Source organism: Zonotrichia albicollis, chromosome 32 (assembly GCF_047830755.1).
Source record: "Zonotrichia albicollis isolate bZonAlb1 chromosome 32, bZonAlb1.hap1, whole genome shotgun sequence".
Lineage (NCBI taxonomy): Eukaryota > Metazoa > Chordata > Aves > Passeriformes > Passerellidae > Zonotrichia > Zonotrichia albicollis.
In genome coordinates this window covers 2,957,864-2,972,846 of record NC_133850.1, presented here as the reverse complement: position 1 = coordinate 2,972,846, position 14,983 = coordinate 2,957,864, and the positions used below count along the sequence as shown (strand labels likewise).

General features: G+C 54.7%; 3 protein-coding genes across 4 annotated transcripts in view; 2 read left to right on the top strand and 1 right to left on the bottom strand.

Annotated features, from left to right (window-relative positions):
- Window positions 1–9,187, bottom strand: part of LOC102074184 (uncharacterized) — a 24,290-nt gene extending 15,103 nt beyond the window's left edge. Inside the window, exons 1-2 of one of the 2 annotated variants that reach the window (XM_074530478.1) lie at window positions 9,143–9,187; window positions 1,329–1,382 (exon numbers count right to left, since the gene is read on the bottom strand). The gene's annotated coding sequence lies outside the window, so the exon portion shown is untranslated. Of the gene's footprint in view, window positions 1–1,328; window positions 1,383–7,551; window positions 8,922–9,142 lie in introns of those variants that run through there. The other variant, XM_074530475.1, reaches the window with a different exon arrangement.
- The window catches only part of LOC106630119 (uncharacterized), a 148,927-nt gene continuing 138,657 nt past the window's right edge, over window positions 4,714–14,983 (top strand). Inside the window, 2 exon segments of the mRNA XM_074530158.1 lie at window positions 4,714–4,732; window positions 5,988–6,717. Of these exon segments, the coding sequence (XP_074386259.1) occupies window positions 4,714–4,732; window positions 5,988–6,717 (749 nt within the window).
- Window positions 8,971–14,983, top strand: part of LOC102074317 (venom factor) — a 26,498-nt gene continuing 20,485 nt past the window's right edge. The window contains 12 exon segments of the mRNA XM_074530449.1: window positions 8,971–9,303; window positions 9,305–9,417; window positions 10,136–10,328; window positions 11,123–11,282; window positions 12,309–12,379; window positions 12,462–12,556; window positions 12,651–12,733; window positions 12,825–12,915; window positions 13,306–13,408; window positions 13,732–13,852; window positions 14,184–14,299; window positions 14,755–14,901. Coding sequence (XP_074386550.1) covers window positions 8,986–9,303; window positions 9,305–9,417; window positions 10,136–10,328; window positions 11,123–11,282; window positions 12,309–12,379; window positions 12,462–12,556; window positions 12,651–12,733; window positions 12,825–12,915; window positions 13,306–13,408; window positions 13,732–13,852; window positions 14,184–14,299; window positions 14,755–14,901 — 1,611 coding nt within the window. The 5' untranslated portion in view covers window positions 8,971–8,985.

The following is a 14,983-nucleotide window of genomic DNA, read 5'->3' as shown; positions in this document are numbered from 1 at the left end:
TCTCCTTAGCCCTCAGCTGTATCCAGGCACAATTATGGATGCAGTCAGTCTCTGCTGCAATTATAAGAGAGGGCGAGGAAGGCACTTTCCCCACAGAAATTCGGAAAATAATTTGGGACAATGCCACTGAATTTGAAAGGGAATTCCAACCCTGGTGGAAACTGGTGAATTTTACCTATAATCCTATTTCTAATACAGTCACTGCCTTTGTCTTGACCATACAAAATGCCTCTGTACATCTAGTTTTTCCTGTCATTGCATTAGGAATAAACCATGACGGAGCTGTCCTCCTATCCTATAGAACATAGAGGATGGGCCCATCAGCTTGGTGACAAATGGCAAACTGTTGACTTGGAATCTTGTATTGTACGAGAACAGTTGGGGTTCATCTGCGAGGGCAGTGTAATTATAGCTCAAGATATCTGTTTGGACACAGAGCAAAACATTTGCCATTTTGAGATTCGCCCTAACGAGGTTTCTAAAACAGTTCTTATATACATAGGCAATGGGTGCATGTGTTTTAGAACTCTCTGTGATTTTGTGCTAGTAGATAATGTTATGGTGGATACAAAGAATCACTCAAACTTCTGTGCTTGTAACTTCACCAAGATTACAGGGTGTGACACCACTTATGAAGCTACAGTTACCTCTCACCACCTATTACAATCCAACTACACGCTGATTCACAAGCTAATGCCCACCCCAATTGGGATGAACTTCACCATAGTGAGACAACTATTGTTTCATCAGGATCTGATAAAAATTCTTGAGAAAATCAGGAAAAGCGGACAGAAAACCCTAGTAACTGTTCAACATGATGTAGAGAAAATACACCAGGTAGTAGAAAGAGTGAAGCAAGATAGCAATTATAGGTGGTGGGATACGCTGTTCGGATGGTCACCTACTGCCACAGGTGTCTTAAACAGTATGTGCCATCCCATTGTGGTTCTTTTAATTCTGATTGTACTAGGATTTATTTTGTCAGCAGTTCAATTTGTTGCGAATTGGAATATGATGAAAAGACTAAAGAAATTAGCAGGTATAATTAATGCACAGAGCTTAACTGATGAAATAGATCAGTTAGCGCTTGCTAGGAAGGAGCTAAAAAGGTTTAATGAACAAAATTGGTAAAAAGAGAAATGGGGGATTGTAATAAGTAACAATATATTTGTTCATTAATAGCTAGATGATGATTTAAATTAAAAAACAATAGCTAAATAGCTTTTGTAGAATATCTATAGGGCTGTATGGGAAACTTATAAGAAGTGCTTGAGTTACAAATCCCTCCCGTTAACCAGATACAGCCACATCTGGTAATAATTACTAACCTTGTAGAATTGCTTGCTCTGCAAAAATTCTACCCCATAGATGTAGGAGACTTTCTGAAACACATATGGTAACAATTATTAACCTTGCAAGAATGCTGAGCTTAAAAAAATTAGACTTATAGGTATGCCTTATAAGGAAAGCTGCCAAAGAGGAAGACTTGGGGCCTTCATCCCACGACCACCAGAAGGCAGAAAAAAGACCCCTAGCAACAGGAGGAGCACGTGCAGAAAACAGACCACGTCATCCAGGAATCCGGAAAAAAAGGACAATAAAAAGCGAACTTTAAAGGGGGGAGGCGCGCACCTAGGAGAGCAAAGTCTCCTGGCCGCCCAGCGCTGAATCTTGCTTATTCTTGCTTGCATAATAAAGATTATTGTACAATTCTTAAATTTGGTCGACTCGTTTATCACACCACCCAAGCCAGGGTAAGCTGGGCCACATGGTGACACTTAATGAGGTTTCTGTATCAGCACACAAAAATTAGGTTACTCAAGAACTGTTACTCCTTTTTCCCTCTTTTACTTTAAGTGCACTTGGGCCCCATGGTGTGCACCAAAATCTGTCTTGGTTTGAAAAGACAGGTGTCTGCTAAGGAAGGCAGGAGCCTTTTTAAATGGAAAATGTAAACCCCCTCCCTCCAACTTAGTATGATTTTGAAATTAAGGGGTTCTCAAGCAAAGATATGGAAATATGAATAACAATTCTTTATTAGGAAAATTAAAAATATAAATGTAATAGTACAAAAAAACCCCAAACCACTGACAGAGTCAGAATATGACCTGACACCCGGTTGCTCAGGGTGTTGGTAGCAGTCTGATTAAATGGTGGCTGCAGTCCTCCTGGAGGGACAGATGGGGTCCTGTTGAAGCAGTGATCCTGTAGAAGAGTGTAGTTTTCACCTGAAGGTCTGAGGATACTGCTGATGGGCCTGGTCTTCCTCTGGGAATCCAGTAAAAAAAGGCTGCGCTTCTGGGAATCCAATGGGAAAAGACTACTCTGGTGTTCCAAATTTCAGATTCTATTTAGGTAGGAAGGCTTGACTCCTCCCCCTGGGTGGAGCATCTCACAATGGGGTGATGCAATTTCATCAGTCAGGCTCAATGGCCCATTAACAGAAGACATCTCCCTGGAGGGAGGATGGGTTGTGAAAGAGATAAAGTAAACTGCCCAATTAACAGAAGATAACTGCCCCACCTCTGACATATGGGAAATAGAATAAAAACATCTTACAGCCCAGGATAGTCCCATATTCCCATAGTCCCATTCCCAGTCCCTGTCCCCATTACTGATCTCATTCCTAGTCCCTATCTTGCTTTTCTAGTCCCATTTCCAATCCAGGTCCCATATTACCGGTCCCTGTCCCCATTCCCAGTCCTGTAACCTCTTCCTGTCCTGCATTCCCAGTCCTTGTCCCCATTGTGGGTCCCTGTTCCCATCCCCGATCCCATTCCTGGTACCAGTCCCTGTCCCTATTCCTGGTCCCAGTTCCTGTCCATATTCCTGGTCCCATTCCCAATCTCTGCCCCCATTCCCAGTCCCATTTCCTGTTCCTGTCCTGTATTCTTAGTCCCAGCCTCCATTCCTGGTCCTGTTCCCAGTCCCTGTCCTCATTCACGTTTCAAATCCTGGTTCCTGTCCCAGTTCCCGGTCCCTGTCTCCATTCCCAATCGCAATGTCAGTCCCTGTCCCCATTCCCTGTTCTTCTCCCCCCTCCCCTTCCCATTCTTGGTGCCTGTCCCCATTCTTGGTCCTTGTGCCCATATCTGGTCCTTGTCACTTTTCCCAGTCCCATTTCCAGTTCCTGTCCCCATTCCCTGTCCTATTCACAGTCTCTGTCCCATATTCACATTCCAGGTTATGGATTTTCACTCCTTATGACATATTTCCAGTCCCATTCCCAGTCCCAATCCTGCATACCCACTCCCTCTCCCAGTTTCCGGCCCCTGTCCCCATTCCCAAGCCCATTCCCAGCCTCTGTCCCCATTCCTGGTACTGTTTCCCATCCCTGTACAGATTCCCTGTCCCCACTCCCGGTCCCATTCCCTGTCCCTGTCCCCATTCCCAGTCCCATTCCCTGTCCCTGCCCCCATTCCTGGTTCAGTTCCTGATCCCCATGCCCTCTCACCGGATACTGCCACCATTGCTCCCTCGGATCCCCCCCTTACAAGGTGGCTGAAATTACCAATTAAATTCCTAAGTAATCCCTGCAGGGCCTTTTCCCGGTACTGCCCAGAGCCAGCGGGACCTCCCCCTCACTTCCTAAAATTCCTCCTCTAGTTCCAAGACCAGGATCTGTGCCCATTCCAAATCTCCAATGGGATCTGTGCCCATTCCTGTTCTACAACAGGTTCCATGCCCATTCCCAATCTCCAACAGGTTCTGTGCTCATTCCTGGTCTCCAACGTGATCCGTGCCCATTCCCAATCTCCAACATGATCCATGTCCATTCCTGGGATTATCACAAATCTTCAGGGTTATCTCAAAAAAATGCATCCCCTCTGGATAATCACAGCTTCTCAGTCCCTGCCCTCTTTTTCTGTTTTCCACCCTCTTTTCCACCCTTTTTCTCTCATTTTCCATCCTTTATTCCCTCTTTTCTGCCTCTTCCTCTTGGAAAAAGAGGTGGAAAAAAAGCAGGAAAATAACAGAACAACCCTGGGAGCAAGAAATTAAAATATTATTTAAACAATCAATTAAAAACAGAGAAAAAATGAGGGGAAAAAAGTCACCAAAACCCACCAAAGGGCAGAGAGATTTTTAAAATTTGCTGTCAAAATAAAGATGGAATTTGGCCCCAAAATTCCTCCCCAAAAATAGGGAAAAACCCAAGGCGGAGCAGCTCCATGCACCATGAATCTGATGGAAATCCAGAAGAACCAAGGAGCAGGAGGAATGGGAGGGGAAAAGAAATGAGGAATTGAGAGAAAAAATGTGGGGAAAAAGAAAATCAACTGAGCTGGGGAACAAAAGGGGGAAAAGGAGGACAAAAGGAAGAAAAGTGGGGGAAAGAGGGAGAAATGGGGGAAAAATGGGGGTAAAGAGGGATAAAAGGGGGAAAGGAGGAAAAAAGCGAGGGAAAAGGAAAAATGGAGAAAAAGAAAACAAGGGGAAAAAGAAGATGAAAAAGAGGGAGATAAAAGAGAAAAAGGAGGGAAAGGAGGAAAAAAAAAAGCCTCACTTCAGCAGCCACCCAGTCTCTGGGGTCACCCAGTGATGTCACATTGATCTGGTGTGCCCTCTGCTCAGGATCACCCCCTGGTCCATGTGCCCCCCAGCCCAGTGTCACCCCAGGTCCCAGTGTCTCCCCCGTCCCAGTGTCTCCCCCGGTGTCCCCCTTGCTTGGTGTCATCCCTTGGTCTGTGCTCCTCCTTGTCTTAGGCTGCAATGCAAGATGTAACCAGCAGTATGCATTCTATCACCATCTGTTGAAACCAGGGGGAGCAGTGCTCTTTATCTCTTCCATGACCCATCCCTCATAACTCTGGGGGGAATATCCTCTGTTAGTGGGCCAGCTGTTAAAACCAAATGGGGCAGTTTTCTTTATCTCTCCCACAACCTCTCTCCAGGGGAATATCTTCAATTAATGGGCCATTGAGTGTTACTGCATGACTGATAAAATTACATCATCCCATTGTGAGAAGCTCTGCCAAGAGCGAGGAGCCAAGCATTCCTAACTGGATATAGTCAGAGATCTGGAACACCAAAGTAGCCTTCTCCCACTGGATTCCCAGAGGAAGACCAGGCCCATCTGCACCACCACTGGACCTTTGGAGGAAAACTGCACCCTTCTGCAGGATCACTGCCTCAACAGAACTACATCTGCTCCTCCAGGAGGACTGCAGCCACCATTTAATTGGAATGCAACAAACACCCTGATTAACAGGGTGTCAGATTGGATTCAGACTCTGACAGTGATTTTTTTGGTACTGCTGCATTTTTTATTTTATTTTTCCTAGCAAAGAACTGTTATTCCTATTTCCATATCTTTCCCTGAGAGCCCCTTAATTTCAAAATTATAGTAATTTGGAGGGAGGGGTTCACATTTTCAATTTTAAGGGAGGCTCCTGCCTTCCTTAGCAGACACCTGTCTTTTCAAACCAAGACAGGCAGTGGAACCATCAAACCCAATGTGCTCAACCCTTGTTTCCCCCAAACCAGGATTTCCTGTTTCTAAACCTTAGCCTGATGCAAGAGGAGGAGGTCGTGAGGAAGAGGAAGATGGCCTAGGAGGCCCAGGCAGGGGAGGAGGAAGTCAGTGCCCCTTTCCCCCTCTCTCCTCCTCCATCTCCCAGCCCAGCACGGCCCCCAGCTGCAGGACAACCCTGCTGCCAAAGCTGTCCTACAGGGGACGCACTGTCCTGGGGGGATCTCCTTGCCCTTCCCTGTGGCATGGAGGCAAATCCCATCCTCTCCTTGTCCTTCCTCCCCCAGACCAGGAGCTGAGGATAGAGACCAGGGAGGACAAATCCCCACAGCAGAACCTTGTGGAAGAGGCTGTTTTGAGCAGCTCCACAGCACAGGAATCCAACAGGGAAGAAAAGCCCTGGAGATCTCTCACAAGGAGGGGCTGCAAATGCAGATCATGGGGATCTGAGGAGGAAAGACCCACCCTGGGCCAAGGAGGCGGCTGGAGCTCAGAGCTGGGGATCCATGAGCAGCTACAGGTAAGGAAAAGCCCCAGAAGTGCTTGAAATGTGGGAAGAGCTTCAGCCAGAGATCCAACCTTATCCGCCACATGAGAATCCATACGGGGGAGAGGCCCTACATATGCAAGGAGTGTGGGAAGAGCTTCAGCCGGAGATGCAACTTGACTGTCCCCCTGAGAACCCACACCGGGGAGAGGCCCTACGAGTGTGATAAATGCAGAAAGGGGTTTCAGACCAGCTCTGATCTCCTCAGGCACCAGCGCACTCACACAGAGGAAAGGCCCTTCCTCTGCCCTGACTGTGGGAAAGGCTTCAAGAACAACTCCTCCCTTGTCAGCCACCAGCACACGCACACCCAGGAGAAGTCCTGTGAGTCTCCCGAGTGTGGGAAGAGATCCAGCCACAAGTCGAACCTGATTGTCCACAAGAGGATCCACACTGGCGAGAGGTCTTACGAGTGTGGGGAGTGTGGGAAGAGATTCTGTCAGCGCTCCCACCTGGTCTACCACCTCAGGAGCCACGCTGGGAAGAAGCCCAACGAGTGTGATAAATGCAGGAAGAGGTTTCAGACCAGCTCTCATCTTGTCAGGCACCAGCACATTCACATGGAGGAGTGACCCTTTTGCTGCCCTGACTGCAGGAAGGGCTTCAGGGACAACTCCACCCTTGTGATTCACCAGTGCACCCACTCCGGGGAGAGGCCCTATGAGTGTCCAGAGTGTGGGAAGAGATTCTCACAGAGCTTCATCTTGAGCAGACACCAACAGAGCCAGCACTAAGGGAAGCCCTGCAAGTGCCCCGCATCCAGGGAGAGTTTCATGCGCTACTCCAGCTCCATCCCCCATGGGATCCACACTGGATGATCCCCAGTGACCCCCAGCGGGCAGAGCCACGGTGATCCGTGGTGCCGGTGATCCGTGTTGGGAAGACACCTGGCTGGGGGACTCCACAACCTCCTGGCTCCCTGTGGACACCTGCACACATCCACAGCCCAACATCCGAAATCCCTTGTGGAGAGCTGATTTGTTGACCTCTGACCTCAGAAAAATCTCCCTTTTTGCATCTTCTGGTTTCATCAAGCAATACTTGATGGCCTTGGAGGTCATCTCCAACATAAATCCATCCTTTTAATTCTGTCTGGCCCACGGGCATCTTCCACAACTAAATGGGGACAGACTGGGGCAAACCCCTGATTTTGGATCCTGTGAGGTGGAAAAGGTACCCAAGTGGGTTGATTCTTCTGTATAAGTCTAGGGGTATGAGGAAGAGACCTCCAGGGAGTCAAGGGCAAGAGAGGTTTCACACAGCTTCCAGATTCAGGGAAAGTACAAGTCCCCTTGGACTCCTTCATCCACTTGATGGCCGTTGTATTAAAGGATATTAACAAAAAATTCAGTTTACACACATATTTATGGGGTCTCCCACAGCCTTCTGGTAAGAGGGCCTAATTGGAGGTTCCTTACTGGCATTGGGAACACCGCCCTCCATAGCTGGATTCCTGTTTCACACTCACACTAAAGCAGAAACCAAACCAAGTCAATGTCCCCATCCCCATTGTCCCCATTGGGACTCTCACCTGTGACATCTGTGGCCGGGGACAGATGTCCCTTGGTGGCACGGCGCGGGGCAGCAGCACGTTAAGCAGGTGGAACAGCAGGGCCCCGTCGCCCAGCGCCTGCACCAGGTCCCACACCTGTCCCCCGGGGCTGCTGGCCCGGTGTCCAACGGGCAGGGCGCACCTGGTCACCAGCCAGTGGGCACACTGCCATCACACCTCCCTGGGGACCACAATGGGGATGCCTGGACAGGAACTGGTGGGAGGGACTGCTGGGGAGCTGCATCCTGGTGGGATAAACTTCAATGGAAGAACTCCAATGGAGGTGGGTCCTGGCAGGATAAAATTCTATGAAGGAACTGGTGGAGGTGGGTCCTGGCAGGATGAATTTCACTGGAGGTGGGTCCTGGCAAGATAAACTTCTGCAGAGGAATCAATGGAAGAAGGTCCAACCATCAGCTTCTGGCCAGAAGCTGATGGAGATGGGATCCTGGTGGAGATGAGACCCTAGTAGAGATGAGATCCTGGTGGAGATGAGATCCTGGTGTCACTCTCCTGTCCAGAGCAGCACCAGCTGAGGCCCTGCCTTGTGTGGCCTTGGCAGGACCGCGTCCAGTGAGGAACCCCTAGATGACCGCTGGATTACCTCTGGACAAACCTCAGCACCTCCAACCGTTCCTGGGACACCTCCCACGGCTCAGGAGGTCCCTTCCCCCCCGGAGGTGACACAGGGGACAATGGAAGCTGGGCCCAGGTGGTGGCTCCAGGGTGACTTCGTGTCACAGCGGTGGCACCGGGCAGGAGCTGCCACCAGGGGGTGGTCGCCACATGACGACAACGGGGGGATGTGGGACATGGGGAGGGATCTGGGCTCCTGGGGCTTGGAGAGGGGACAAGGTCACAGGAGGGGTCCAGATGAGCCAGACATGGTGGCCCAGGAGGGTCCAGGTGGGCCAGACATGGTGGACCAGGGCATCCAGGAGGGTGTCCAGGACCTCTCAGGGGTCTCAGGATGGACCCAAGTGCCCAGGTCCAGGAGGTGACCCAGTTGTCCAGGTCTTACCAGGGGTCCTGGAGGTCACCCAAGACCTTTCAGAGGTCTCAGGATGGACCCAGGTGTCCAGGTCCAGATGGACCCCAAGTGTCCAGATCCTACCAAAGGTCCAGGAGATGGCCCAGGACCTTTCAGGGGTCACCCAGGTGTCCAGGTCCAGGTGGGCCCCAAGTCTCCAGGTCCCACCAAAGCTCCAGAAGGTGACCCAGGACCTTCCAGGCGTCACCAGGGTGACCCAGCTCTCAATGACCTATTGGGGCGGGGGGGGTTCAGGGGTTCAAGGAGGAGGACCCTCCCCACCCCCCAGCCCTTTACTGTCCCCCGCTGTCTGCGCTGTCCCCGCTGTTCCCCCACCCTCGGTGTCGCGCCCCCCCCTCGGGTGTCCCTGCGATGTCCCCGCGATGTCGCAAGCCCCGCGCTGGCCCCGCGCCGGCTCCTTCCCCGAAATGACGAATGACCGCCCCGCCCCTCCCCCACCCGAGGCTGCGGGACCCCTCTCCCGACCAGCGCCACTCCCCCTTTGTCACCAGGGTCCCGGCGGCGTCACCCCCTCCTCACCCAGGTGGCCGCAGGCGACCAAAGGCGGCCGGAGCGCCACCTCCACCCCCATCCTGACCCCTCCCCATGGGTGGAGGCGGGGCTCGGGTTGCCCATTAACCCCCTCGGTGCCACCCCATAAAGGGACTCCCCCCGTGTCGCTGTCGCCGTCGCTGTCGCTGTCCCCTCCCTGCAGCCATGGGGGCTCCGGCGCTGCCCCCTCCCCCTCCTCATCATCTTCTCTTCCTCCTCCTCGGATTCCTGGTGCTGCTCGGGACCCCCGCCCGCGCTCAGCTGTGAGATATTGGGGACCCCCACCCCAAACCCAGCCCCAAGCATGGGAGTCCAACCCAACCCCATCCATGGGACCCCCCCCACCCCACCCCTGGGACCCCCACCCCACTATCCATGGGACCCCCCAAACCATGGGACCCCCCTCTCATTCGTGGGACCCCCCCCCATTCATGGGACCTCCCCACCTATCGCACCCCCATCCACATGTCCGTGAGACCTCCAAACAATGGGACCCCCATGGAATCCCCTTTTTTGGGACCCCCCCACCCATAGGTGCTATGGGGACAGATTTTGGGGTTTCTGGGTGCTCTGAAGTCCCCAAGGCTTTGTGAGGTCCCCAGGGTGGTTTTGGGACAAATTTTGGGGTTTCTGGGTGCTGTGAGGTCACCAAAGGTTTATGGGGTCCCCAAGGTAATTTCAGTACAGATTTGGGGGTTTCTGAGGTCCCCAAGGTGTTTTGGAGGTCAGATTTAGGGGTTTCTGGGTGCTCTGAGGTCCCCAAGGTGTTTTTGGACAGATTTTAGGGTTTCTGGGTGCTGTGAGGTACCCAAGGTGTTTATGGGGTACCCAGGGTAATTTCGGGACAGATTTTGGGGTTTCTGAGGTCCCCAAGGTGTTTTTGGGACAGATTTTGGGGTTTCTGTGCCCCCCCAGAGCCCTGTGCCAGCCCGTTGCTGTCCCCAGCATGACCATGGTGACCCCGGTCATTGCTGTCCCCAGGGTGACCATGGTGACCCCGGCCGTGCTGCGTCTGGAGACGGATGAGCTGGTGCTCCTGGAGGCCCCCGGGGTGACCACGGCCACCCAGGCCCTGCTGCTGGTCCAGGACTTCCCCCAGAAGCGCCAGGTCCTGTTCCGGACCCATGTGGCCCTGAGCCCGGAGCAGGGCATGATGGCCATGGCCACCATCAAGGTACGGAGTCACCTTGTCACCCTGGTCACTGTCACCTCTCTTTGATCACTGTCACCACCCCCGGTCACTGTCACCTCCCCCTGGACAGTGTCACCCCCTCTAGTTACCGTCACTCCCCGGTCAGTGCCACTCCCCCCCGCACTGATCAGCACAGGTCACTGTCCCCACAGTCACTGCCTGGGACGGGAAACAGGAGCTGACCCCTGAGTGGAGGTGGGGAATGGCCGGGGAGGGGGGGGGGGGGGGGCAGTGGTCACTGCTGGGGACAGTGATCACTGCTGGGGACAGAGGGGTGGTCACTCCTGGTGTCCATTGGGATGGTCACCTCCAGGTGTCACCACAGATGTCCCCAATGTCCCTGTGGCTGTCCCCAGTGTCCCCAGTGCCCCCTGTCCCCAATGTCCTCTGTCCCACAGATGTCCCTGTGGATGTCCCCAGTGTCCCCAATGTCACCCTGTCCCCAATGTCCCCAGTGTCCCCAATGTCTCCAGCGTCCTCTGTCCCCACCCTGTTCCCAATGTCCCCAATGTCCCCATTTTCCTCCCTGTCACCAATGTCCCTTCCTCCCCTTCTCCTCTGTGTCCCCAATGTCCCCAGTGTCCCCTGTCCTCATGGATGTTCTCAATGTCCCCAATGTCCCTGTCCTGCTGGATATCCCAAATGTCCCCAGTGTCCCCTTTCCCCACTGTCCCCAATGTCCCCTGTCCCTAATGTCCTCAATGTCCCCTGCCCCTCTGGATGTCCCCTATCCCCATGGATGTCCCTAGTATCCCCAATGTCTACACTGTCCCCAGGTGCCAGCCAAGGCGCTGCCGCAGGCGCCAGGAAAGCAGTTTGTGGCGGTGACAGCACAGGTGGCCGCGGTGACACTGGAGAAGGTGCTGCTGGTGTCCCTGCAGAGTGGCCACATCTTCGTGCAGACCGACAAACCCATCTACACCCCGGGCAGCACCGGTGGGACACCCTGGGGACACTGCAGGGACAGCTGAGGACAGCTGGGGACACCACAGGGAGAGCTGGGGACATTGGAGGGGATGGGGACAGCGAGGGAATGGGGATACTGTGGGGACATCACAGGCAGGGGGACACCCCCAGCAGCACCAGTGAGCAACCCTGGGGACACTGCAGGGACAGCTGGGGACACTTCAGGGACAGTTGGGGACACTGCGGGGATGGGGATACTGTGGGGACATCACAGGCGTGGGGACACCTCAGAGGGCTGGGGACACTGCCTGGGCCACCAATGAATGAGTGGGGACACCCAAGGACACCTGGGGACACTGCAGGGATGAGGACACTGTGGGGGCATCACAGATGTGGGGACACTGCTGGGGCCACTGGTGAGTACGCAGGGATACTTGGGGACACTGTGGGGACACCTGGGGACACTGCAAGGACACCGAGGAGATGGGGACACTGTGGAGACATCACAGCTGTGGGGACACTTTGAGGGCTGGGGACACCATGGGGGGTTGGAAACACCTCAAGGTGATGGTGGCGCCTCCTGGTGACACCTCGGAGCACTGGGGACACCTCGGGGTGCTGGGTCCTCTCTTCATGGCATCTTGGGGACTTGGTGGCACCTGAGGGTGCTGTGTCACCCTTCTGTGATACCTCAGGGCGATGGTGGCACCTTGGGGTGTCAGTGTCACCCATTTGGGACCTCCCTGTGATGTCCCCATTGGGACCCAGTGTCCCTGCCCTGTCCCTGCTCACCTTGTCCCCTCTGTCCCCTCTCAATGCTGGATGTCCCCACGTGTCCCCTCACCTTGTTCCCTTGTGTCCTCTCACCCTGTCCTTTTCCCCTCTCACTTTGTCCCCTCTCACCTTGTCCCTTGTGTCCCCTCCAAGTCCCCTGTGTCTCCTGCCAGTGCTGGCTGTCCCCAAGTGTTTTCTCACGTTGTCCCCTCACCTTGTCCCCTGTGTCCCCTCACCTTGTCCCCTGTGTCCCCTCACCGTGTACCCTGTGTTCCATCCCAGTGCTCTGCCGCCTCTTCACTGTGAGCCACCTCATGCAGCCGGTGGCCAAGACAGTCATCGTGGAGGTCAAGGTGAGTGTCCTGGGGTGACACAGGTGGGTGACATGGGTGGGTGACACACGGGTGACATGATGCCACCCACGTGTCCCTTCAGACGCCCGACAACATCATCATCAAGCAAGTTCTTGTGTCATCTCCAACCAAAAACGGGATCCTGTCCCTCACCCACAACCTGCCCGAGGTTGTCAGGTGGGTGTCACCGTCCCCCACGGTGGTCTGGGGACAACTCCTGGGTTGTCACCTCCCCGTCACCTCCTCGTCACCTCCCTCTCACCTCCCCCAGCTTGGGCATGTGGACGATTTCAGCCAAATTCGAGGATTCTCCGGATCAGGATTTCAGCGCCCAATTCGAGGTCAAGGAATATGGTGGGTGAGGGGTGAGGGGTGGGCTTGAGAACATCGGGGGCTGTCACGAAGGGGTGGCAGTGTCACCGATGTCACCACTGTCACCCCGCAGTACTTCCGAGCTTCGAGGTGTCCCTGATTCCTGAGAAGAAGTTCCTGTACATCGACAGCCAGGAGGATTTCAGGGTGTCTATCCTGGCCAGGTGACACTAAAATGTCCCTTTTTGGGGACAAAAGTGTCCCCTCTGGGGTCACATCTGCATGGCAGAAAGGGGACAACTGGGCTTGGCTGATGTCCCTGGGGATGGCATGGCGACATGGTGGAGAGGTACACAGGGGGACAATGGTGGTGGCAGGGATGGAATGACAGAGATGAGGTGGCAGGATGGGGACATGGGGACAGAGTGACTCAGTGACACAGTAACAGGATGACACAGTGACACGGTGGCACGGTGACTGTGCCCAGGTACCTGTGGGGACAGGAATGGCTGTAATAGGGATGTGCAGGGGACATGATGACATGGTGACACGATGGTGCAGTGACAAGGTGACAGGGTGGTACAGTGACACGATGGCACAGTGGCTGTCCCCAGGTACCTGTACGGGAAGCGCGTGGAGGGGATGGCCTTTGTCCTCTTCGGGGTCACGGTGGACAACGAGAGGAAGAGCATCCCCCAGTCCCTGCGACGCATCCCGGTAAGCCTGGCACTGTCCCTGTCCCCAACACTGTCCCCAACCCTGTCCCAGTGAGCCTGGCACTGTCCCTGTCCCCAACCCTGTCCTACCCCTGTCCCCAGCTGTGTCCCCATGTCCCCAGTATGTCCCCAGGTTCAGGCTGGTGATGCCAATGCCCTGCTGTCCCTCTGCTGTCCCTGTGCTGTCCCCCTGCTGTCCCTAACCCTGACCCCATGTCCCCAGTGTGTCCCCAATGTGTCTCCAGTGTGTCCCCAGGTGCAGGACGGTGATGCTGAAGCCCTGCTGTCCCTAACCCTGTCCCTATGTCCCCAATGTGTCCTCAGGTGCAGGACGGTGATGCTGACGCCCTGCTGTCCATGGCTCACCTGCGCGAGCGCTTCCCTAACCCCCAGGAGCTGGTGGGACACTCCCTCTATGTCACTGTCACCGTCATCACCGAGTCAGGTCTGTGTGGGGGACACGGGGGGACACAGGGGGCCAGGAACAGCAGGGGACACGGGGGCACACGAGGGGACATGGGGGGACACAAGGGGACTCTGAAACAGACGGAGAGGATGCAGGAGACAGGGTAGGATGAGGAGATGGGGGGACACCTGGGGTGGGGGACAGGGACCCCAGGTGACATGGCCACCATGGTGTCCCCACAGGCAGTGACATGGAGGACGTCCAGGGTAGTGGCAGGGGAACATAGAAGAGACAGGGACAGCGAGGATGGGGAGCACCTGAGGTGTGGACAGGGACCAGAGGTGACATGGCCACCACGGTGTCCCCACAGGCAGTGACATGGTGGAGGCCCAGCTTGGTGACATCAAGATCGTGACATCCCCCTACAGCATCCACTTCACCCGTACCCCCAAGTACTTCAAGCCAGGGATGCCCTTTGACCTCATGGTTGGTGACATCTTGGGGACAGCAGTGGCCCAGGGTGGTGGCACGGGACCCACAGGGTATCCTGGGGTGGGGACAGGGCACAACTGGGGGTGGAGGAGGAGTTGGTCCCTGAGTGATGTTCCTGTGTCACCTGAGAGGGGCTGGAGACCGTGTCACTGGGGTGGCACTTCCTGGTGCCAGTGTCCCTTTGCAGTGCCACCACCCCTTCCCAATATCCCTTCTCAGTGCCACCACCCCTTCCCAGGATCAGTGTCCCCTCTCAGTGCCACCAGCCATTCCCAGTGTCCCTTCCCAGTGCCACCACCCCTTCCCCGTATCCTCTTCCCAGTGCGACCAACCATTCCTAGTGCCACAACCCCTTCCCAGTGTCCCACTCCATGTCCTCCCATAATGTTCCCACGTCCCCCAGTGTCCCCTCCAGGTTTATGTCACCACCTCCCCGGTGTCCCCTGCAGGTTTATGTCACCAACCCTGATGGGTCCCCGGCACCACGTGTCACCGTCCAGGCCGATGGCTTCCAGGGCCAGGTGTCCACCCGGGGTGATGGCACAGCCAGGCTGGTCCTCAACATGCCAGCCACCAAGGACAGCGTCCCCATCACCGTGAGTGGGGACACTGCTGTCACCTCACCGGGGTGGCCCAGGTCTGGGGAGGTGACCAGGGCTTGAGGTGGCTGAGATGGCC